Source organism: Coturnix japonica, chromosome 1 (assembly GCF_054131305.1).
Source record: "Coturnix japonica strain WE chromosome 1, WE-NBRP24, whole genome shotgun sequence".
NCBI lineage: Eukaryota > Metazoa > Chordata > Aves > Galliformes > Phasianidae > Coturnix > Coturnix japonica.
In genome coordinates, this window is record NC_140663.1 from 32,725,751 (window position 1) to 32,750,498 (window position 24,748).

General features: G+C 41.1%; 1 protein-coding gene across 1 annotated transcript in view; it reads left to right on the forward strand.

Moving 5' to 3' along the window:
* Nucleotides 1-6,169: 6,169 nt before the first annotated feature.
* Nucleotides 6,170-24,748, forward strand: part of TPH2 (tryptophan hydroxylase 2) — a 47,162-nt gene continuing 28,583 nt past the window's right edge. Inside the window, exons 1-7 of the mRNA XM_015855789.3 lie at nt 6,170-6,505; nt 9,517-9,669; nt 11,230-11,413; nt 11,517-11,617; nt 15,691-15,758; nt 20,790-20,986; nt 22,606-22,741. Of these exons, the coding sequence (XP_015711275.1) occupies nt 6,407-6,505; nt 9,517-9,669; nt 11,230-11,413; nt 11,517-11,617; nt 15,691-15,758; nt 20,790-20,986; nt 22,606-22,741 (938 nt within the window). The 5' untranslated portion in view covers nt 6,170-6,406. The remainder of the gene's footprint in view (nt 6,506-9,516; nt 9,670-11,229; nt 11,414-11,516; nt 11,618-15,690; nt 15,759-20,789; nt 20,987-22,605; nt 22,742-24,748) is intronic.

A 24,748-nucleotide genomic window follows, 5' to 3' on the forward strand; every position in this document is an offset into this window, starting at 1 on the left:
TCATCAGTTAATAAGAGAACCTGGTGCGTTAAAAGTCAAGGATTCACAGCTCGGCGTATCCACGGCCTTTCATTTCCTGCTCAGGAAATTACTTGAAGCATCAGGCCTTTGTTCCTTGTGGAGCACTGTGCCTCTTGGCAGTTAATCTAAGGTAGCACAGAATGCATAGAGGCGTTAAAATTTATGTCATTGATACCATGGCTCACATACGCTGAGTTTCAGTATTTTTGGTGCACGGAATTCACTTTGAAGTGTATTTGTTAAAGATTGTTGTGAAAAATAGTTAAAATGGAACTAGGGAAGGGAAGGCTGAAACTGAGATGTCAATTAACTACGCACGCATCTTAGTTATTGAGGGTATGCAGTCATAACATGCAATGTATTAAAATCCTGAAGAAAATCATAATGGAATATTTAAGTGTTTAGGGAAAGAATGTTTCATCATAGAACAGTTGGGTTGGAAGGGGCCTCAAGGATCATGTTGCTCCCTGGTTTGCATAACTGGGCAACTTTATTGGTGTTAAAAGTAATTTGTTGCGGGTTTTTGCTTCTGTTTGACAGCAAGAAGTTATAACATAAAGGAGCATTTGCTGAAGTTTCACAGGAGTTTGGACTAATGTGAGCACTTTCAGATTTGATATTGGGAGGTCTGAAATTGTTATAGAAGGATGATGTATTTAGTTAGCCATTGTTATCATTCACACTTCAGTTATACTGCACTTGTTCATGCAGGAGGAATTCTCTGAGCTGCTCTATGGACGGTGTGCCTAAGGCAGGCATCACAACCCTTAGTTCTGCTCATGCGCTTACGCACCTGAACCTGATGCACGTACTGCACGTGAGCATCAATGAGACGCACGCCTAACCCAGCAGACAGAGTTCATATGCATGTGCAATTACATTTGATTTGAAGCTGCTTTCAGATGCTTTGTTCTAGTGGTGTTAGAAAACAAAATGAATTGTGCTTCGTGTTTAGTAGAACCTGATAATGTCTGCTATTCAATTAAGCGTTACAATGTTATGTCATAATGCATCGCAGGCCTCCTATAGATCCAGCTTTACTTTCATTTTTCATTTAAGTGGGGGTTTTAACCACAAGCATTTTGCAGAGATGTGTGCTATACTTTCATGTTAAACAGCTGTAACTTTGCACAAATTGAATTTCCTGAGGCATTCTAAAGAAACTAAATAAATAAATGAAGTGTAGGATGTCGCTTCTTACCTCATCCCAAATAAATGTCAAAATTGAGTCAGTATATATCTCACACTGCATGTAATTCAAATGAATTAAGTCTTCTAGATGGGTTATGTTTTGAATTGGATTACAGTGTAAGTAAGTGTTGATTATATAGGATTCATGCAGCCTACTGTAATGCTCATTCTTATGCCTTTCAGATATATTCCTCCTTCCTAACGAACTGTAGGGCCCCACTGTGTAGAAGCAAACTGTTTGCCCAGGTCAGGAGACCGCTGGCCTCTCTGTTCCTTTGTACGTGTGGCTGACCCCAGCAGAGTGCCCATCCAGCCGCTCTCTCAAGATGGGCATGGAGGAAGGTGGGAATACTCATGGATGGAGATGATGGCAGTTTAATAGGGAAAGCAAAAGGAGCTCCTGCAAGCCAAGCATTAAGAGGATTTCATTAGCTACATCCATAGGCAGTCAAATGTCCAGCTGCTGCATGGGAAGCAGGGCTTCAGCACATCTGGACAGATGACACCATGACTGCACGTGTCCCTGCTTCCTTCTTTCCTTGAGCTTCTCTGGCTGAGCACAGCGTTACATAGCAAGGGATGTCCCTTAGGTTGGATTGAGCCAGCTCCTGGCTGTGCATGCTCTTAACCTTGTGCCTGCCCCTTGGCTAAGAGGAGACAAAGCCTCAGTGCTGCGCACACCCCGCTCAGCCGGAGCCAGAACAGCAGTGTTATCAGCAGTGCACAGCTGCAACTCTATGACTACTGCTAGAGAAAGTGGCAGTCCCAATTCCTTCTTCTCTCCTTTGTACTGCTGGATTGCTTGTGCTGGCAGGATCCATTTGTGCAGGTGTGCAGTGGATCACGTAGAGGACCTGATACATTTCAGAGCTAAATACCTCTTGTCTCCAGATCAATCATACCGCACATTTTTTCACTGTGTGCATATACCTGAGTACGTGCATACATATATTTATTGAAATCGCAGATTTGCAATATTGGAAAGCACTTCTAAAAGCTCATGAACAATATGCTAGTGAGTATCTCCTGTTGGAAGGCGTATCTTACATCTGCGAGCTGCTTGTCTAATCTCTTCAAGTTAAGGGTGGTCACTACGTGGTCTGCTGCACAGTATAGGATTGGGGACAGGTACTTCAGGTACTTGTGCCAGTCCTGTTCCTCACACCCTGCCATTTAACAGCAAAGCTGCCCTGTTGTCTAATCTATTCGTTTCATCTGGACTTTTCCTTATCTGTCTTGTGAGAATGTTATGAGACTATGCCGAATGCTTCACTACCGCCAAGATTGATGACGTGAATTGTTTTGCCTCGATCCACAGGACTGTCATAGGAGGAAATGAGATTAGCTTGACTCAGTCTGTTCTCGGCAAATCCATCTTGACTGTTTAATCATCTGTTATCTTTTAGGCGCTTACAAATAATTTTGCTGTTTAATAATTTTTACTGTTTTTCTGAAAGAAAAAAGAGACCGATTTCTACGTCTCCAGCCCTTCCTCCTCCACGGATCTTTGGGAACATTTATGTCATTTTGGTCTTTTCTGTGTCTTGTGCCACCTCTCCATCCTCTAAGTTCTCAAAACAGTTATTGATGGCAGAGATGTAACAAGCCTCCTCTGTTAGTGTGGTATCTGTGCCGAGCCATTCATTATCATCACTTACCCAACCATTCTCCAATGTTGTTTTATCCTGTAAGAAGCAGAGCTTATCTCTCTGTCCTTGCTACTAAATATGATAGACCACCGGTCACAGTGGATCCTTTTAGCAAAGAATAATTAAAAAGACAAAAACCAACATACATTAAATGCTTAGGCCATTTTAGATTCTTTTCTGTCCTCATTTTCTTGTGTTCAGTTGATATTTCTTTTCTGACTGCTACTGTATTTATAGAAAACATCAAAGTCTTTTGAGGTCCTGCGATAATTACCGTGATTTTTGTACCACAGTTTTTATCTTACACATTAACGTGTTAAGCTGTTTATAGTTAGAAGCTCAGCCCTCATTTTCATCTCCTGTATCTGACCTTTTAGAATAGACAGCAATGAAACTAATGATTGACGATACTAGTAGCACAATAGTAGCAGTAGTACTAAAAATCTCATAGAAGACTGCACTTCCTCTTCAGTGAAAGAGTTTCCCAGTAGAACTTCTACATGTTTCCTTTAGTGAGTGCTGTAGGTTAGTCTGAGTGGGGAGCAAAGCCCCTCTGGAATGGGGAAGAGGGAAAAGTAAGAAAACTTATGGGTCGAGATAAAGTTTATTAGGTAAAGCAATAGGTGTGTACACAAATAAAGCAAACAAGGAATTCCTTCACTGCTTTGCACTGGCAGGCTCAGCTGTTTCCAGGAGAAGGGCCACAAAGATGATCAGAGGGCTGGAGTACCTCCATTACAACTACAGGCTGAGAGAGCTGGGGCTCTTCATCCTGGAGAAGAGAAGGCTCCAGGGGGACCATACAATGGCCTTCCAGTTCCTGAAGGGGTCTGCAGGAAATCCGGGAAGGGACTTTTTGAAGGGCATATAATGATGGGACAAGGTGAAAAGGCTTTAAACTGGAAGAGGGTAGATTCAGACTAGATACTGGGAAGAAATTCTTTACTGAGAGGGTGGTGAGACACTGAACAGGTTGCCCAGAGAGGTGGATGCCCCCTCCCTGGAAGCATTCAAGGAAAGGCTGGATGGGGCTGTGAGGAACCTGGTCTAGAGGGAGATGTCCCTGCCTATAGCAGGGGTTTGAAACCAAGTGATCTTAAAGGTCCCTTCCAACCCAAACCATTCTATGGTTCTACTGTGCACTGTGAATTTTATCCTCTCGCTAAAATCACATGGGAGGATTTAACATTGCCAGTGTATGTCATCAAACTATTGCAAAGTATTTTACAAGGAGGTTTAAGAAAAGCTATGCTGAAATGGACAGTCAGTATCTCTAAGAAGAAGAAAATGACTGAAACTTGAAAACAGCCCACAGATCTACTTCAATTTTAAAGCTAATTTTCCACTTGAATTCTGTATTTCTTACAAAGTATCCATCTTAGGAGTTCAGTCAACCGTGACTCTGTTCTCCCATAGCAGGAAGGAAAATGTGTGTAAACTAGAGATCTTAGAGTTACTTGACTTCCTATTATAGGGAATAAGGAGCCTTTTAGAAATGAAACCAAGCTTATCCCTCTGTGCTAGAAAGGTACCTTTATTTCTTACTATAAGCATTAAGTGCATCTTCTGAAGTAGGACTGCCATGTGGCACTCTGAAATAGGTTAAAGAAAAGGTATGTTAGAATAGCTACTTCAGTGAACCTCCAAAGTAAAGCGAGACTGTCATGTGGCACTCTGACATTTGTTGTATAGTAGATATTTTTGAATAGCTACTTCAATGAACTTCAAATATATATATATGTATATGTATATATATATATTCTCTGTCTCCATATATATTGTTTTGACCACCAATTTTAAGTTTTTACTTGGTTTATGTATATGGAACTGTGAACTACAGAGAAATGGACTGATCTCTAAGCCAACCCAATATCTTAGTGCTATTCCCAGAGCCATATATCAGCCCTGTTTAACTGTGACGTAGAACAAAGAAACAAACATTTTCAGTCTATAAACGTGTGCCCTCCAATCTAGCATTTGTATGGAAAAGTCCACCTACAAAATGAGTCACAAAATAATACTTTCTTGTCAATCTCTTTGTGGCAGTTTTGGGGAGTCAGTGTGGCTAAAACAGTAATTGAACCACGTGTCTTGTCCCTACCTGTTGCACAATTCATGCCAACACAACACACTGTTGTTTGCTTTGCATTCGCAAGTCATCCTGAGGAGGTTACAAGAGACAGAAAATCTTTGCCAGGATCCAGCCACCAGACAGAGCTGCGATCATTAGCAAGGCTGAGGGCAGCAGGGTCATCTCAGATTCGTGTGATGTTGAGCTGCAGAACTCACATCTAGCAGCAGATAAAATTGCGCTCTGTCATGATGATGGAGAAAAACCTGCTCAGTAGAGCTTGTTGTCATCACTGGAATGTTTGGAGCATGCTAAGCAATCTTGCTCCTGTACACTGTTCAATAGCAGGAATGATGTTTGGGTATCTCAGGCACAGCCAACAGGAATATCAAAATCCAAAGGCCTGAACTGTGTTCTTATGATTAAAAATAATGAGTAAACATGAAAGAGAGTATCTCTTGGTAACTTTGGGTATGAGACAGAACTAACACCAACCTTTCACATCCATCCTTTCTTCAACTGCAAAAAATAAAACAAACCTTTGTGGGTTCAGCTTCAGAGAATCTGATTTTGACTCTTTATTCTTGACCCACATGATCTTTGTATGCATATAGGAGTGAAGGCCCTGTGATGTCAGCTAGGGCTGCTGCAGGGAAGGCATCACTAGAGACTTCCAAGAGTAAGCAGTGACCATTTTACCTGCCTGGTGTTTCAGAATAGAAAAAAGTGAGCATGTAATTGAACAAACTGGAGACATAAGCAACTCAGAGACAGGTGAAGCTGCCCATTACAAAAACAGACCCGCAGGATCCATACAGGACTGTTTCACCTCCATAGATAACGAATTGCTTGATTGATATTGTGGTTATGATCAGAGCCTGGCCCTTATATAGCTGAGGTAGAAAACACAGCTGCTGCTGCCTCGGCTAAAAAGCTTTCTCCAATTAAGAATCCTTTTCTAGGGGAAGTACTCTTTTCATGTCATCAATCACGCTTTAATACAGAAGGTTTGTTAAGTCTTTCATTATAAGACAAATCTCCTACCCCTTAATGCTTCCTCTCTGAACCTCCCTACATTTTTCACTGAAAAAACTTCATAAAAAAAAAAATAAATAAAAAACGAGGAAAGATGAGTTTCTACATCAAAGAATCACTCACATTAAAGCCGACATGGAAATACCTCTGTGCAACTTTTCACTCCTTTTACTTATTTATCCTCGGGGCGCCTGCTGTCCCCGTGTCCACACATACTCCCCAGGCTCACCTGCATCCTGGCTGCCCAAATCCAGACACTTTGAGGTGTTTTGGGGCTCAAGGCGGGTCACCACGGTGGGCACTGAGGTGTGAGGAGGGTGGCTGAGGCTAAACCCCAGCCGGGCAGCCCCCCCTCGGCTGCTTTCCGTCAGCCCCCGTATAAAAGGCGGCGCGGTGAGCGAGGAGCAGAGCGTGGCGCTGCCCCGCCCGGCCGGTCCCCATGCAGCCCGCTATGATGATGTTCTCCAGCAAGTACTGGGCAAGGAGGGGCTTCTCGCTGGACTCGGCCCTACCGGAGGAGCGCCCCGGCGGCCTCACTGTAAGTGGCGGGGCTGGGAGAGAAGTGGGGATCCGGAGGTAGGGCAGCGAGCTGCCGCCCCGTGGGGTTAACTCTGCGGCTGCTGTGAGTCCAACGGGTGCTGCTTCCCAGCGCTGCCGCGAGGGTGTCCTCAAACAACAGCCAAAGTTTCGCCTGAAAGGTAAAGGCAGGCAGGGGGGATAACAGCGCTGTCAGAACACGGGAGCACAGTACAGGTGTTTCCGAGCGCTAAGACTGTGTTAGAGAGGTTATAGACCTCGCAGCGTGATGCTTCAAACCAGTTTGAGGGCAGCGAGCGGTGGTCGGAAAGGGGCTCGTGGGGGGCAGCCCGCACCGTGTTGTGGGTTTCGGCGTGTCCAAGCGGCTTCGAGTTGCCTTACGCTGTTTGTAACGGGTGCTGGTGGTCTCATCCATTCCTAACGGGGCGAATATTCCGGGTTTTTGAAACTTGGAGCCCATCAAGTTGTGTGTCAAATCTGCAGCGTGTGGAGGCTTTGATGATTTGAGTAGAACCCTCGGGATGTGCTTGTTTGTACCAGTTACCTTACAGGAAAGTGTGTAATGTCCTTGTTTGTATGTGCTTTATTTCTGTCAGAGATGTTTAACTAAATGGGGTCCGTCAGTGTTACAGTCTCTGTTTGAGTTCCTTTTGTGGCGTTATCCTGTAGTTCACTCCTTTGTCCCTGAGTACTTGCACTTGCTCCAGATAACTCGTTTTCGTGAGGATGGTTGATCTGCTCGCCGTTAAAACACTTCATAATTAAATAACATGCACGGCTGATAAGATTTGAGCTCTTGCAGTATCGCAGCCTCTTCAATTGGGCTCGTAATGATGAGCTAATGTGGTTTTCTTACACGCGAGAGAGGCTTTCAGTCATCACTTCAGATAATGCTGGTTATGAAGTAGTGCTGAACCTTGGGCAGTCCTGGGGGGTGCCAGGTGCCCTTGTTTCCCTGAAGAATCAGCGGTACTGACGTGCAGAGGATGATTGTGGTCCTCTGTGTGTAGCTTCCTGGAAACAGCATACAGTGAAGAAGCAGGGATGCTATATAAACAGCATCTGTGCACTTCATATAGATGAAAACTTGTCGGCCAAATCCCATTATTGAAGTTAAAGCCAAAGTGACCTTCTACTAGACTGTCTGTCCCTAAGCAAACCTCTCGGTGAGAAGATTCATATAAGCTCAATTACTAAAAAACAATGTGCTTGATTGTCTTCATGTGCCACTCCACAAGCTGAATTACTTTTTCCTAATGGTTTAAGTATGATCTGATAAGTGATGAGAAAAGACCAATGGAGACCTTTGAGTGTGTGCTGAAACTGGCTTGGGTAATTGAACCTGTGCTGTTTTAAGTTGTGACTTTTGGTAAGAAGATGCATTTCAACTAGTCATTCTTTTAATTCAGTGCATTCTTGTGCTTTTAATGTAAGTATTCTGAGGCATTTACACATGTATATCCAGTGGGAGCTGAATATCTAGTGCTCTTACACAGCAGAGGATTGTATTTCAAAGTAGACTGGCATCAGATAGAACAGGAAACCAATTTGACACGAGCCATGTGGCTATGCTGAGATGGATGTGATGCAAATACCTCGTCTCTGTCAGCAATATCTATCTTTAAGAAAACTAAACTAATCCAGTTTGGAAAAGGACTCAGACTAAACTTTACTAATTCCTTTATCCTGGGACAGAGAGCTCCTTATGAAACAAAGTGTTCTTTTGGAAGCCCATTGCCTTAGATATTCCACCCATTCTTGGGTTATTTTCTACAGTTTACCAAAGAACTGTTAGTAGTTGTAGAATTGTTGTATACGTCTCTCTGTTCTGTGTTTTCTGTGTTCAACATTACACAGCAACATTAACTGTACTACAATAGGTAACAAACCTTATATTTCAAATCTAATGAGCATGGCTGATCAATAAACCCCAGCAATGGAAGATGGCTCTGTAGTGATGTGCAGGAGATGTGCCTGCGGAGCTCAGGGAATAAGGCTGAATGGGACTGAGCACAGATGCTGCAAAAAGCTCATCTTAGCTTAGTTCAAGGTACCAGGGAGCGGCCTTTACTATAGATGCCATCAGTTACATATATCAACTGTTGATATAAATGTTGCTCCCAGAGTTCCTTAGAGCATGAATGTCTCCTTAAGTTAGCCTGACCAGCATGGTGGAAGTGAATACATGGCTCAGCCCAATATGGGTGTGAAAACTACATCACTAACAGGATAACTGCAAGGAGATCAGTGGCCTTAATCCATGTATTCCTTGGTGTTGACAGCAAATTTGCTGATGTTGCACTTGATCCCACTATGCCCTTGATGAAGGTGTTGGTCCCAGTACTGACCCCTGAGGGAAACCACTTGTCACTGATCTGTGTCCTCACATGGAGCCATTGGCCACCACTCAATGTGATCGTGCAACTAGTAATAAACAGACCAATAATTAAAATAACATTGATGTTGTGATTGGACTGTTTACTGAGACTGCAGTTTTTTTGCTAAGTATAACTTGCATTTGTAGTCTGTTTTCAGTGTGTTAAGTATCGCTCTGCTAACTCAGAATTCCTGTGTAACATCACACACCCTCAATTAAGTACAATTCATACTAAGCATTACATGACCCACTTGTGGAACATCTAAAAGTAGCTGGTCAGAGAGAATTGGACTCTTGACAGTAGAAAATACAGACCAGTAAAAATCATCTCAGACTGACTTACAGATAGAGAATAGCATCACTGCAATTTGTGTTCTTGTGGTAATTCAGACCATCATCTCCGTTTGTTTTCTTTATTACTCTTGATAACATTGCACTAAAAAAAATAAATCAATGTATTTCTATGTATGTATGTATATCTGTGATTCTGGTTTCAGGTAAATAAATTAATGTTTAAGTCTGGATGGGTTCAGTTCAGCTATTTTCCAACAAAAATTTCTCTTAATGTAATATGTTTTACTTTTGGGAAATATCCTTTTGCAGCTGAATCAGTGCTGTTCTTTATCCATTTATAGATAAACAGATCAAACTCTGGGAAAAATGAGGAGAAAAAAGGCAATAAGGGAAATGGGAAAGGTGAGTCAGTTTCTGAAGGTGGAAAGACAGCTGTGGTGTTCTCCTTGAAGAATGAAGTTGGTGGACTGGTGAAAGCTCTCCGGCTCTTCCAGGTAAAGCTTATGTAACGTTGTGCTGATTAGATGAGGAAGGATACTGAGGTCAGGCTCTTTGTTGGTATAAATTAACGCACCATGGAGTGCAGTTACTTCTAGTGAATCTGCAGAGTTTAACTTCAGGCTTTATGGGTCATTCAGCAAAGCATTTAAGACTCTCAGAGAATTTTCCAGAACTGAGTTTAACTGTGATGTTGATATTCACACTATTCACTTTAGATTTCCAAAGTGTGATTCTCAGCACTGTAAATTAGGTTTGAAGTTCTCTGTACAGACCATGATGAAAGGAAGCAGTTTCAGAGAGCAGTTCAGAGTCTGAGAGCAGCTCAAAGTCAGATGGCAATGACAGCCTTGTTGCAGGACAATGTTTGGTTGTAAATTTAAGTGCAACTTTAAGTGCTTACAAGGTCAGAGCTTTCTGTCTAACTAGAACTTAAATTGTGAAGGACTGGTTTCCATATAGATCCCCATTCAATTGGTGGTTTTCAGTCAGATTGCTGGTACTCTCTGTAAACTGCTTACCTTATTAACACATTGAAGAGGACTTGAAGGCATCTCTGAGGACAATTCAGGCAAAGCACCAAGATGAAAGCCTTAGGCTGCTCAGTCTGCACAGTGAAGAAAATGCTAAGAGGTGATTTGGAAGCTATCTCTTCATGCTTAACCATCAGAGGGGTATAACTGTGGGAGCACAGGGTGTTACCAATCCTAAATTACAGGAGCTGGCTCTGGTAGCAGGTTCCCAAGGCTGATACAGATACCTGGTCTGCCCAGATATTGAAAGCGGAGTGAGCTGAGCCTCTGGGAGGGAGATTACCTGAAACCAAGTTGTAGAACAGGAGAAGGCTAAGTGAGCTGATAGGAACTGCAGGAAGAGACGTGTTTTCAATACATCTTCTCTCCAAAGTATTAACTGCAGCTCTGGCTTAAATTCTTCAGTGGGTTCAGGCCTGAAATCCTGAATATACATGTCAGCTCTGCCTTCTTGAGAACAACTTGCTTGCAGTTCATTCAGCCTTCTAAAATGTGTTTGGAAGATGCTGCAGAGAAATCAACTGCATTCACATAGTTGCCGAGCAGTTTGAGCATGGGATGGGTACGATTATGTTGTTTTTTAAATCTAGGTTAAATCAAAGCAACTTTCTCTACTTCAGAAGAGAATGTCTGAAACCAGTATCCCTCTGTCAGTTGAAAAGGAGTTCTGTGGCCTGGGTTATTCAGGAAGAGATCATCAAAATGATCCTGCTGGGCTTTTGTAATCTGCTGGTCTACAAATAGGTTCAAAGCCATCAGCAAATGGGGTCTTTTCCTTCCGTGTATTTGTTGCATGAATATGTTAGCTAAGGAGATGCACAGTGTACATACTTCATAGAGTGTGCCAGTGCAATTGTTACCTACTGTGTGGATTCACATGTGGAAAATCAGGAACTGCTGCTTGTCTGTACCAGAGGGATCTTTCATTTAAAACTTGGAAAAGCTTTCTTGAGGAGTATGCCATCAATACTGCAATCCTAACTGATATGTCTGTATTTAATCCATTGTTTGTTCTTTCTGCAGGAGAAACATGTGAGTATGGTTCATATTGAATCACGAAAATCGAAGAGAAGGAACTCAGAGGTAGAAATTTTTGTGGACTGTGACTGCAGTAAGAAGGAATTTAATGAACTAATCCAGTTGCTAAAGTTTCAAACTAATATCGTGTCTCTGAATCCACCAGAAAACATCTGGACTGATGAAGAAGGCAAGGCTACTTCTGTATCATTGGTTTACAGACTCACAAATGTTTTGCACAGTTATAGCCATTATGTTATATTCAGTACATTTAACTCTTCTGTCTTCTGCAGATCTCGACTGTGTCCCTTGGTTTCCTCGGAAGATATCTGAATTAGACAAATGTTCACAAAGAGTTTTGATGTATGGATCTGAGCTGGACGCAGATCACCCTGTAAGTGTAACATACAATTATACTGCAGATAATTTGTTCATGCTGTTTGCCAGTTAAATAAAAATCCTGTTGACAGCTGGTTTTGAGTGCTTTTCTGAGCATGGCTAGTATTTAGTTATGTTCAGTGTTTTCAGTGAATTAATTATCCTTTTCTGTAGCTGGACATGAAAGAAGGAAGTCCTCCATAAAGCTTTCTCTTGAGCAACTTTGTCCTCTTTTATTTATTTATTTTTGCTGTTTTCATTTATTTATTTTTTATATAGCTGGTTGTTAAAAGTTTCACAGAATCACAGAATTGTAGGGGTTGGAAGGGATCTTTAGAAATCATTGAGTCCAACCCCCCTGCCAAAGCAGGCTCCCTACACCACGTCACACAGGTAGGCATCCAGGCGGGTCTTGAATATCTCCAGAGAAGGAGACTCCACCACCTCCCTGGGCAGCCTGTTCCAGTGCTCCGTCACCCTCACTGTAAAGAAGTTCTTCCGCACATTCGTGCGGAACTTCCTATGCTGTAGTTTCATCCCATTACCCCTAGTCCTATCCCCACGAACTACTGAAAAGAGACCAGACTCACCACTATGGCCCCCACACCTCAGGTATTTATAAACCTGGATCAAATCCCCTCTCAGTCTTCTTTTCTCAAGGCTAAACAGACCCAGTTTTCTTAGTCTCTCCTCACAGGGGAGATGCTCCAGGCCCTTCACCATCTTAGTGGCCCTCTGCTGGACTCTTTCCAAGAGATCCCTGTCTTTTTCCAGACAAACAGAAGAGTTTCGATCAATGTGATGTTAGGTTCTATCACAAGAGGCTCTTAGATAAGAATAGATATTAGCTTAGTTGTCAGAGGAAAAAAGAATTGTGGAAAAAGACTTCCTGGCAACTCAGGAGATAATTGCAAAATAAAACAGTAACATGTTCCTGTTTCTGTGTGCAGAAAGGAATGCAACAGATGGGAAGGTGTCTCACATTGATTCCTGACTTTAGTGACAGGAGTCAAGCTCACATTTCACATAAGTGATACCTGTAGTGCTGCCAAATGCTCAGTGTAAAAGACAAAAAAAAAAAAAAAAAAAAGGTTTGTTTTATTACATATGGCTCAAGTCCATACATGCTAAACATCTAATTCTTTAGATGGCACATGACTGCAAGCATTTGTGTTAAGGGATTTTCTCTTGCTTCAAATTGAAGTTTCTACCTTTGGATCCCTTGGTTGAGCAACACTAATGGCAACTAATTATGTATTATTCCTACTCTGAAAGCTGAATTCAACTGGTATTATAGGAAGCTTCGAGCTGAAAGGAAGGAATGAACTGAAGTACCTGAATGTGATCCTTTCCTGCAGAGTGGGCCTGTAGCTGGGAAGCATGTTCCTGGGTCCTGATATCTGCCACATGCAGATATTAATGACAAGCGAGGATTTACCTACTATTTTCTCAGAATGGAAAAATCTGTTGATTACCTTCAACCATTAACAGTGATTTGGTTCAAACAGAGGCCTTAATGGCAACTCATTCTAGCCTTGAGTTGATGATTGTGATGAGCCATTTGATACTGTTTTATGTTCTGAGCTGGTGCCTTCATTAAATAGTTGAGTGCTTTACTGAAAATCTGCCTTCAGTTTTACAGACAATGAAAAAAGACATTTGCATTATATGAATATATATTTTACACTTGAGAGAACTCTTATGAACATAATTTACACCCCATTTGTTAGCGTATGCAGCACGCTAGATATTAGAGATGGGGAAAAAAAACTATAAAATCTGTGATTGGCCTTTCAAATGCCAGTTCTGGTGCCCGCTCTGTTCCTTCACAGTAGTGTGTAGATGCCAGACCAAAGAGAATTACTCCATTATGGAATCAGTATAGCACTAGTTTAGATTCTAACCCATTTCATACTGGCTAATGGTTTCAGTCTTGATTTCACTGCATGTGTTGGACATTCAAGTTGTCTATGCTGTCATCCATCCCATTTTGTCTGTTACATGTTACAGCTGAATAACATAATGCTAATGCAAAAGGTATTATGTAGATAGTCATATGCTCCAAAATTTCACAAGGTTTTGCCTGTCAAAAAGCTTCTCTATATGAGCAATGTTGATTGTTTGTAACATAATTCTTGAGTGGTCTGTAGTATTTCACAGGAGGTTGTTATGCTCCATTGAAAGCAGACCACAAAAGTGTGGGATTAGGGAGGCAGGCAGTAGTTTGAGGTCATGAAGTAACTGATCTCACAATGGATATGCACATGAAGTCAATAACCAAATCAATAGCATGTTTAATAAATAAATCACATAATCATAGAATGGCTTGGGTAGGAAGGGACCCCAAGGATTGTCAAGTTCTATCCCCTCTACCATAGACAATAGACCAGACTGCCCAGGGCCCCATTCAGCCTGGCATTATGTACTTCCAGGGTTGGGACATCCACAACCTCTCTGGGCAATCTGTTCCAGCACCTCACCATTCTCTCAGTAAGGAAGTCCCCCCGACATCTAATCTAAATCTACCTTCTTTTAGATTTCTCATTATCCTATTGTCTGCCCCTGTAAAAAGTTGGTTTCCCTCATGTTAATAAGCTCTCTCTAAACACTGGAAGTCTCTTTTCCAGGCTGAACAAATTCAGTTCCTTTAGCCTGTCTTCATAGGAGAAGTGCTCTAGCCCTTGAATTGTCCTTGTGGCCTTCTCTGGACTCTCTCTGACAGCTCCAGATCCTTTCTGTGTTGGAGGCCTCAGACCTGGACACAGTACATCAAATGGGGCCTCACAAGGGCAGAATAGAGAAGGGAATTCACCTCTCTCACTCTGCTGGCCACCCCTCTTCTGATAGAACCCAGGACGCTATTGGCCTTCTGGGCTGCAAGCGCACACTGCTGGCTCACATTAAGTTTTTCATTAGTCAGAACTCTTAAGCCTTCTCAGCAGGGCAACTCTCAAGGAGTTCTTCCAGCTCGTATATGCTGGATTGCTCAGTACATGAAGGGTGTTGTGTAAGGCCTTTGCTGTCCTGCATGAGAGTGGAGGCTTGAATTCTGAAGACAATCCTCTGACATTTTCCCTAGTGGCACAGATTTGGTTATGGGACCATAAAATACCTTTTGAGTTTTCTCATGCAAGCTCATAAACATTTCAAATAAAAATATATTGTGTTTTCATTCCCTTTGCTGATCTGCATATATGAGTGCTAAGGAAAAAAATGTGCTTAACTTTTCAGCTGTGAGTAGGTGATGGGAGCAGCCCATCACCCCCCAAGTCATGGCACTTGAGTAAATCTAAATGCACTTTCTGAGTTACTACTTGTGGCACTTAGATAACTTCACTCTTTTTCCATCTTCAACAGATTACAAGTCCTGCTTTGAAAGCAGGTATCTCTTTTGTAGTCTAGACCTGAATTGTCTAAATTTTTTCTGTACATATAGAAGATATAGATATATCTATATATATAGATATAAAAGAGAGTGTTTTGATTTTGAATAGCTTGAAGGGCTGTTGCTGACTAGTCTGTATGTGTAGTACTGCTCTTTTGCACTTAATACGCAAAAAGCAAGAACCTGCTGTTGCCTAATATGTAGGGAGTTTGATCTGCAGCTCAAATCGCAGCAATGTGTGTGTTTACTATTGGAGGCTGTTGGCTCAGTCTCTAATGCGTTGGTTAAAATGGCAACTGCTGAAGTAGCATCTTCAAAATGAGTTACTTGTGAACTCTCGGCACCTTCTGTCTTCTAGTGATGACAGATGTATCAAGAAAAGGTCAGTTATTCTGCTTTATGCCTGCCTGTGGATCTCCATACAGATTAAGGAAAACCTGCATGAGATGAAATGACAGGAATACAGTTGCGCTTTTTCATTGCCTTGGAAAAATGACTACCTATGCACAAACCTATCTTAAAAACACCCCAGTGGGACTTTGGTGGGGGAAAAAGGCAAAAGATATTTTTCTCTTGCAATCCATAAGATGGTGTTAATCAAAATACAATATAATTTGGTACTGTGTAAACACTTTAATGATTTATAATTCTCACAGCTAATTTTCTGTCTTTGTTATAAATTGCTTTCTTCTTCCTTGCTTAAGGGATTTAAAGACAATGTCTATCGACAGAGAAGAAAATACTTTGTGGATGTTGCCATGAGCTATAAATAGTAAGTACTGGTATAATTCTTCCCTGGGCTGCTGACTAGTTAGAATTCATGCTCTACTTAATTCTGTAGCAGGAAGTTTTGCAGTAGACAAAGTCATCCTTTAAACTAGCACTGGTGCAGCCTGTGCAAACCTGATGCTTGAAATCCTGTTACATTTTCAGAACAGATACAGGCAAGGAAAGAAAGCGTTTGAAATGTAAGCACTACCTTTTGAGAGTTTTATTAATAGCAGATTAAACTTAAGGAACTGTTATTAATGAAAAACTGATTTACTGCTGAATTGTATGTAGCCAGTGTCTCTTTGCAGTTGCTGTATGCCAAATCATTATTTACTATTTAAACCATAGAACGTTGTGCTTCTTGTGAGGAGAACTGTTAGACATACCTGGAATAGTACACATAGGAAAGTGCTTCACACAAGGGCCATGTTTGTCATAACCGTTCAATTCCTACCATTGTAACAGGATGAATTATCAGAATTAGTCACAATTATGATGAAAAATGAAAATGAATGACATCTCTACCTTCAGGTACAGGGTAAGTGTCAGGTCCTGAGGATCCCAAGATTTGGTCCAAATCTGGGAAGGCTGTAGTTAACAGTTAACTTACAGCTAGCTGTAGCTTATTGAAAAAGGCAATAATAGGGAATGATTCTTTTCTTTTCATGCTCTTAACATGCTGGATGCTGCAAAATGCCTTTTATGAATGTTGCTACCACAGCTATAAACTTCCTAGAATTCAGTAAGTGGATTATTTCCCTGTAGTTTATGGTGCTGGTGTCTGTGTATAAATATGCTGTTTGCAGTTCCACCTTCTGATCTCTTTCCATGTCAAGTCAGTATTTGCTGCCATTCCTGGAAGTTAGGAAACTTTCTGTGCTTCCTACAAACACCTACTGTGTTGCGATTTTCTTCTCAAGTAAGGATTCAGCTAATTCTAATTAGGCTCTGTTCTGTTTGCCCTCACTCTCAGCAGAAAGAACATACTAATTTCATGTTCCTTTCTGTATTACCATACATTTTCAGATTTTTGCTTTTCCTTTTCTCTTTTGAGATTTCAAAGGATATTGTTTAAAGAATGCAGAGCACAGCAGTGATTTTCTCCCTTCACGAAAGGCAAATCCTATCAGGAAGCAATTCAGAAATCATTTTAGAAGTTTGTTTGGTTCTGCTTTCTTTGTTCTTACTGTAAAGTTAATTCATGAGCTGTAGAAGACTGGAGATTGGGAAAGGAAGACTAAGTGTACTTTGTGACCATATAATCCTAATTGTATTTCTCCCTTACTTTTGTTCCATTCATGTCGTTATGCTGTTACCAATACAGTAAATATCCAAGCACCAGCTTTTGGTTTCCCTTTCTCCAGCCCACGGTGGCATTAGTTCGTCTGGGTGCCCATAGCACTCATCCAGCACAGTGAGCTTCTGCATGTTGGAACAGGGTGGTGGGTGGAGAAGCTTCCCAGGCTCTGTGTTTTGATCCCTTTGTCAGCCTAAGTCCTAAGCTTAGCCAGTTTTCAGATTAAAGTCGAGGCAAGTTTTCTGTTTGTTTACAGCTGATTGATTTTATTTCCCAGTCTCATGCTTGCTGCAGAGTTAGTTATTCTTACCTAACGTTTGCTGCAGTGTGAAATGTCAAGCAGATGCCTGTGGATGAGGGCATACTGTGTGCTTCTAGATCTCTGTTGGTAAACTAGGACAGTTCTCCATTTATTACTAAGGAAAACAGTAGTGTCCTGCACCTCACAGCTGCTAAGCTGTTGGCAATATCTTCCTCTTTTCTCCCTGTCTAAGCTGCCTGAGTGCTGGAAAGGTCCTGCTGGCTCACTGAGTAGTGGTTGGTATTCTGCTAGAAGGATTTTTTTTCCCATGAAACTGGCAAGAAGCATCCTTTCAGAAAAGTCTTGCACATACTTAGAAAAAGAGATAAAAGGAAGGAAAATGCTTTTCAAACAATTTGAAACAGAGGTTGGTTATTTGGGGGCAAATCTGCTCAGAAACACTCCCTCATCTCAGTGATATTTTCAAACATTATGAGAGAGCTCCCGCTCTTCACGGGAGCAGCAGGAGCAGGAAAATGAGATTCTACAAATGTTTTTAGCCAGGAACTAAAAAATGGCTTAGAGGTCGCTGATCCGCACAGTTACCTAACATGTGGCAAAAACTCATTCATACTCCTCAGATCTGCCAACATGACTTTTTTCACCCCTCGGGCATGCCATATCCACAGGGCTGTACAGTCAGTCTGTCTCTGGATACATCTGCTCTCAGAGACAGTTCAGGGAGGAGGAGATCAGCTCCAGGAGGATGCTGTGCTATTACAGCTGAACTATTTTTACTACCCATGCTGGTGTATTCAGAATTAGTGTAGGTGTCTTGACACTACATTGCAGTCTCAACGCACCCTCTTTTGTGGTCTGGAGGTTACTTATTATTTATACAAAAAGAATAGGTCTGTTAGGAAATGTTGGGAGAGCTTCATGATAATGTGAAATACGATTTTGGTATAAGGACTTTTCTTAGAGGCAAATTTAGAGCATTGTCACTAACCTCTCAGCATTTCTTCCTCAGTGAAAGCTCAGGTTGATGCATTTCTAATTTTCATCCTCTGGTGTTTAAAAAAACCCACAAACTTAGTTCCTAAAGAAAAGTAATGAAGAGATTTGGCCACAAAATAATTGGCTCAAAGAAATGACTGTCAAAACTCGTTGAGTTGAAAATCCCTGACTGACATTTCCTTTATGAATTGCTGTTCTGTAGCAGTAGATGTCCTTCTTTGATAGAACATAAAGAGGCCTCAGCTGGGGACAGAGAGAAAAACACTAAGATGTGAACCTAGAGGAGCCAGATCCTTGCTGGTGCTAGGTGTTAAAGGGAAAGATGTGTTAATAGAGCACATCAATGAAGATCAGCTCTGTGAAATAAGTGGACTAAAAAATAAATATTCCTCCCTCCTTCACTGAGCTTATATCCTAAAGATAGTGAAAATGTGTTAAACTTGCTAATTAGCCCTTTGAGACTGATTAGAGATTGCAAAAATGTTGAGAAAATTAGATCTGGAAGAAAAATGCAAGAAAAATCCAAGAGGGAATTCATAATGTGAGCTGATAGCTCATGACCATGGCAAAATGGAAAGACCCCGTTTTAATAAGGGGAAATAAAAATTCAGGTTAGGTTAGCCTTTAATGGACTAGGCTATCCTTTGGTGTGATTTATTGGGTGATGAAAGCAAGGTGGGGATTGCTTGTGAGAGGGTGAGAAAAGAGAATGGTGCAGTCTTCCCTTGAGTCTGGCTACGTCCATCCTCTCAATAAAGAAAGCACTCTTAATGAAGAGAGCAGTATCACCATCATCTTAAAATAAGATCAGTGCTCCTAGGCATAAATTCTAATAAGGAATTAATGTTCAGTGAACCATATTTCAGTGCTAATGAATTAATTGAAACAATTACTATATTATAAACCTCCTAGTGAACAGTGAACAAGCTTCAGGACCCTGATTTTCTTTATACATCTCTAGTAACATGCTAAATAGAATCTTAATTTTTTTTTCCACTGGTGCTCAGATTTCTTCTGCATTGCTGGGCCAGTGCTGACCTTTAATGGCAGTATCCATAGTAGAGGTTGCATCTAGGGAAAAGGGATGAGGCTCCTGCACAGCTCTGGCAGCCCCAGGTGGGTGGAGTAACAGTGTAGTTGTACCTTGTGGGTATGATACGATTTAGAGTAGCTCTGTTATGCTTCCCACGAGCTGGCAGGCAGCTTAAGATTGATGGGCTGTGCAGGTGAAGATAGATACTGGTTCTGAAGGATTGACTCCCACAGCATGACAGGCATGGACCCAGTGCAGCTTCTGCTGGTGAGCAATGCTTTACTACATGCATTGTAATTCTTGTCGTGTCTGCAAAAGAGTGGCTGAAGGGGAACTAGCAGATTTAATGTATTGGATGTTCAGCGCGCCTTTGACAAGTGTGAGTGCCTCATACAAAGTATCCTTTGACTGACAGGTACTGCTATGGATCAAAATACTTTGATACAGTGAAAGGCAAGGGGATTAAATAGTAAGTTTTCAATAAAGATAAGGGGACAACCACATATGAATGTAGGGCAGAGGCTCTTCTCTTTGTGCATGGAGAGACTGCTTAACAGCAGTTGCATGCGACAAGAGGGCTCATTCCTTGTTACCTGGAATGGTGAAGACAGGATTATAAAACAGGTGAGAGCCAGGAGGGAAACTCAACTGCCCTAGCAAATATACTGCTAGGGCAGTACATATACACATACATTGTAGTTCTCCTGCTGCAGTGGGATTTCCTTGTGCACCCTGTTGGTGGGCCAGCCAAGGCTGCTGTCTGGGACTGCAGAGAATGCTGCAGCACTGATCTGGGAGTACTCATGGTGTTGGCATTATGGCGGGGCTGTGGGAGGTAGGGACATGGAATCCCTCTGCCTGATAAGTGCTCCTCAACAGTCTGAGAGAAGAGAAGGATACCTGAGGAGATGGCAGATTTCATAGTTGCTCGCAGTAGATTGTGTACGTTAAATCCAGAGAAAGATTATAAAGTTTCTAGAGGGAAGTCATAATGAAAGATGAAGACTATGCCATAGGAAATTCCTTAAAGCTAAATACAGGGCAGCACAAATTGGAAGGAGCCCCTCACACTCTGTGTTGTCATTCAGTTTTGAATTAGCTGTAACCACTGGAGGCAAATCTTGGATGTCAGAGACAGATCAGCAAGCTCCCTGGGAGGCTCCTGCTCTGCAATTTCTCTGCATCTATCTAAGGCGGAGGAGGCAGAGAAATTGTGCAGAAGAAAAATACTGAGAGATGTATTTAAAGTCTTAGTTTCACTTTTTTCTGGGCTGTTGGCTCTGAGGTGGGCTTCCTCATCATGCATTCCTGAATGAATGTGGGGTTCCAAATGCACGTATGCAATGGTCTAAATAATAAACATATGTATTTTGTAAATATACAATCTGATTGTATTCAAATATACTCTCTCCCCCTTTTTTATCCCTTTTTTTTCCCCCAACAGTGGTCAACCCATTCCCAGAGTGGAGTACACAGCTGAAGAAATTAAAACATGGGGGGTGGTGTTCAGGGAACTCAGTAAACTCTATCCTACCCATGCTTGTCGTGAATATTTAAAGAACTTTCCTCTGCTGACCAAGTACTGTGGATATAGAGAGGATAATGTGCCTCAGCTGGAAGACGTTTCTGTTTTTCTTAAAGGTAAGGTTCATGTTTGATTTATCAGTAGTTAATGCTTCTTGAAAACACTCCTTTTTGCTATAATGTAATGCAAAGCATATTGAATGGAAAGGCTCCCAGTACTATCAGGCAACTGGTTTATACTCTTCATGGAAGAGGATTTGCTGAGTGAGGACGGTTGTGTGTGTTTTCAGGTATGATGCTGAAATGAGTGAAATGAATAGTCACATGCTGCATTGGTTTGGTCCTACACAGGGAGAAATGTTCTTCTATGTGATGAAAAAGAGCTGAGTTAGCTCTGCTGTTCTGATTACAGAGGGTGGGTGTCCTGGTAACCACAGTGTGTGTTCCCACCGTATCTAGGCAATTAATGAAAAAGGAAAATAGGAGGCTCTCCTGAATGCTTAAAACCTCATGAAGCTCACATTGATGTACAGAGAAAGCTCAGTGGGGTTCCATGGATGATCTACAACTTCTATGGTATTTAAAAAAAATCAGGATATTACACATTAAAGTTTGAAAATAGTCAGCTTTCCCACCTGTGATGGAAATATATCCCATGTGGAAGGAGAAGCAGTGTACAAGAAGAACCTGTTGGTTTTTAACTCTGCAGCTGCCAAAGTGTTCAAGTTAAAGTTTTCTCCCAGGGGTTCCTTCAGACACACATGCTTATTTGTAAATCCTCCTCAGGAGCTCAGGAATTCAAATACTTTAAAGACGTGTTTAGGAAATAATGTTATCGGCTATGAAGTGTTACGGAGGGAAAAAAAAGGCTAAGTGTGGTCTCCCAAGCATGCAAATTATTAACTAAAAGGAATTTGAAATTGATAACGAGAGGCTTACTTTGCCCAGTCCCTGCTTCATCCTTAACTCTTGTTTGCCAATAGTTGAATTTACTGATAGTTGATTCATTTTGATGTGTCCTTCTGGGATTCTCATAGACTGCACTATGATCCCTAAGGAAACAGGCTCATTTTTTCTTCACTAGAAACTCAAAAATCAGCATTTTTTTTTCACAAATCTGTTTTTAGACTGAATGGAACACAGTAATACCTATTGAAGACATGCTTGGAACAATCTCTTGTAAACACTTGCAAGGAATTAAGAACGAGTTTGGGAAAGAAATGTGCTTTTCAAAGTTACTCAATCTGAAATGATTCTCCACTGGGACTAATCTGTCAACTGAACACTTTGTTAAACATTTAAATGAGGATTTCAGGTTTGAAATTCAGTATTTTACTGTCACAGAGCAGTATTTGTCTGTAAAAACAAGGGCAGCTTTGGTTTTATCCTATTTTATTCTGTTTGTTTTCAGTACCTTTTGCAGAAGTCATCCTCTGTTTTGGGTAACTTCCTCCTACTTTGCTACCAGATGTAAAAATCAGATGCTTTGTGATTTGAGAACATCCCTTACCTTCCTTTCTGTACAGCTATTCTAACAAACTTTGAAGTACCTCAAGCTGTTTTCATTAAACATATGCTTGCAATGCAAAACAATTCTTGTACTTCATAGATGAGGATGATGTATGGTGATCTTCAGCCAAGACTCTCCATACCATGTTTCTGGTAATTAACTGCAGACTGTTGTCTATCCTTAAAAATTGATATGTTTTTTTTTTTTGTTATTTCATTCACTTCAGAAAGGTCTGGCTTCACAGTGAGACCAGTTGCTGGATATCTCTCTCCCCGAGACTTCTTAGCTGGCTTAGCATACAGAGTTTTTCACTGTACTCAGTATGTACGACATGGCTCGGATCCTCTCTATACCCCAGAACCGTAAGTTGCTTTATTTACTTCAGTGGTAAAAAAATGTGCTTGTAGGATTCTTAAAGACCCAAGTGAACTGGCCAAAGTTGAATAGAGGAACCGTGCCACCAATGTAGTTACCCTGTCAGTGATAAAACCCTCATTCTTATGAATCTGAATTTAATTAGCAGTTTTCTCATGGACTTTTTAAAAAGGTCTTAAATAGCTGTGTTGTTTATATGGTGGATCAAAAAAATCTACCTGTATTATTTTGCAGTGGAAGATGGAGCTTTCAGTTATGTATTTTGAAAGAGTGACTATAGTTTGTTTTTTTCTGAGGGACAACTAAGGAAAGAAGCTTGAAAAGGAAGCCTTGAATCTCTTGAAAAAGCTTGCTTTTGGAATTATAGTTTGGTCTTCTTGTATCTCTGTTTATCTGTTTGGGGCCAGACTCCACAGCTGAACTTTGTAGTTTGTACTGTTGATCTCTTGATGAAAAGTTGGAGGGGAAAAAAGATTGAAGTGATTTTAAACCTTGTGTTTTATATGCTGTGCTCTGTACAGTAGTAATGTGCCAGCTAGTATGGAGGTAGTTTCACCAAAAGCATCCACTAATCTTGCGAACCCCAGGATTGGCATTTATGCAATCAATCACTTACCAGAAAGCCAGCATGAAATTGCAGCACTGATCATTCAGCTTATACTACTTTCTGTAAAATTTGGCAAAAATAAAGAGTTCATATGAATGTATTCAGCTTCAGTCATGTAAACATTTGGACCCATGCCTAACTTTGATTTCCCGAATAGAGTGCTGAAACCATGCAATAGTATTTTTTGGATATAAAAGGATTAATGGAACTGCATATAAGCTGCATCTAAAAATGTTCTAACATTATTCTGGACAGAGTCAGCAGGTGGTGCTGTACCACGCATATCTACTGATCTTTTCCTCAGCATGTGAACAGAGCAGAGTATCTGCTGAGGTACTGTGAGGCTAGTTTTGCATTCATGTTGTACTGGTGCTGGTCGCTGAATTAATGCACTCCTGTGATCTCTGTAATTAGGAGGTTAATTTTTGCAAGTTTTAGGGTAATTGCTACAACGTAAAACACAGAAAGAGGAGCCTTTACGTGTGGTGCTGGACCTTCTCTGGTCTATCTGAGAACATCTGCAGATATTTCAAAAAAGAAATTACATTTAGGAAATACTAGGCATTGCACCAAATATTTCCTTTGGTGTTTGCAACACCTGCCAAAACTCAGCAGTACTCAGATTTTTATTAACTTAATACAAAATTAGGAGTGTGTTTTCATCTACTGATAGGGGATTCAGGTATGTAACTCCAAGTGGAACATTTTCCAGGAAACAAGTAAGTGTGCCTGTATTTTTGCTAATGTTCTCCAGTTCACTGATTTGGATATTTGTGACCTGTATAGTTTTCAGGATACTGCTTGCTTTCAGAATCACACCATGTATCATACTAAAATCTTAATAATTACAGTGATTTTCTGTATCCTTTCTGGTCGTGGCATCTGGAAAGTCACTACCTGGTAACACTTGTTGAAATAGAATGAGTATTTTTGTTCCCTTTTTGGGCTGAGCTTAAAAATTCAGGTTTTGGTCTTAACAGCTCTAAATATGGCAAACAGAGGAACAAAGTTGTCATGCCCTAATTATGTTGCTTTCTTTCTGCAGACCTGCTTGTTCTGAAACTATTTAAAATGTGCATTGACTAGGACAAGCTCCATAGGAAGATCTTAAAAATCCCTCTCAAATTGCTTGTGATTTCTTTTCAGAAAATAGAGAACATAGTAATTGTTATTTGGAAATGTAGAGTGGAATTCTGGCTTTGTTGAAATCAATGGCAAAACTAAACTGACTTGAGCAGCGACAGCTCTTCATCTTCTGCAGCAGCTGCAGTGCTCTGAGATGTACATGTTCATATATGGGACCATAATGAGGTTTGCTGCAGGCCCATGGCTTGGTGGATGCTACATTTCAGTGATATAAACCCGCTGAAAAGACTCCTTTTGACTT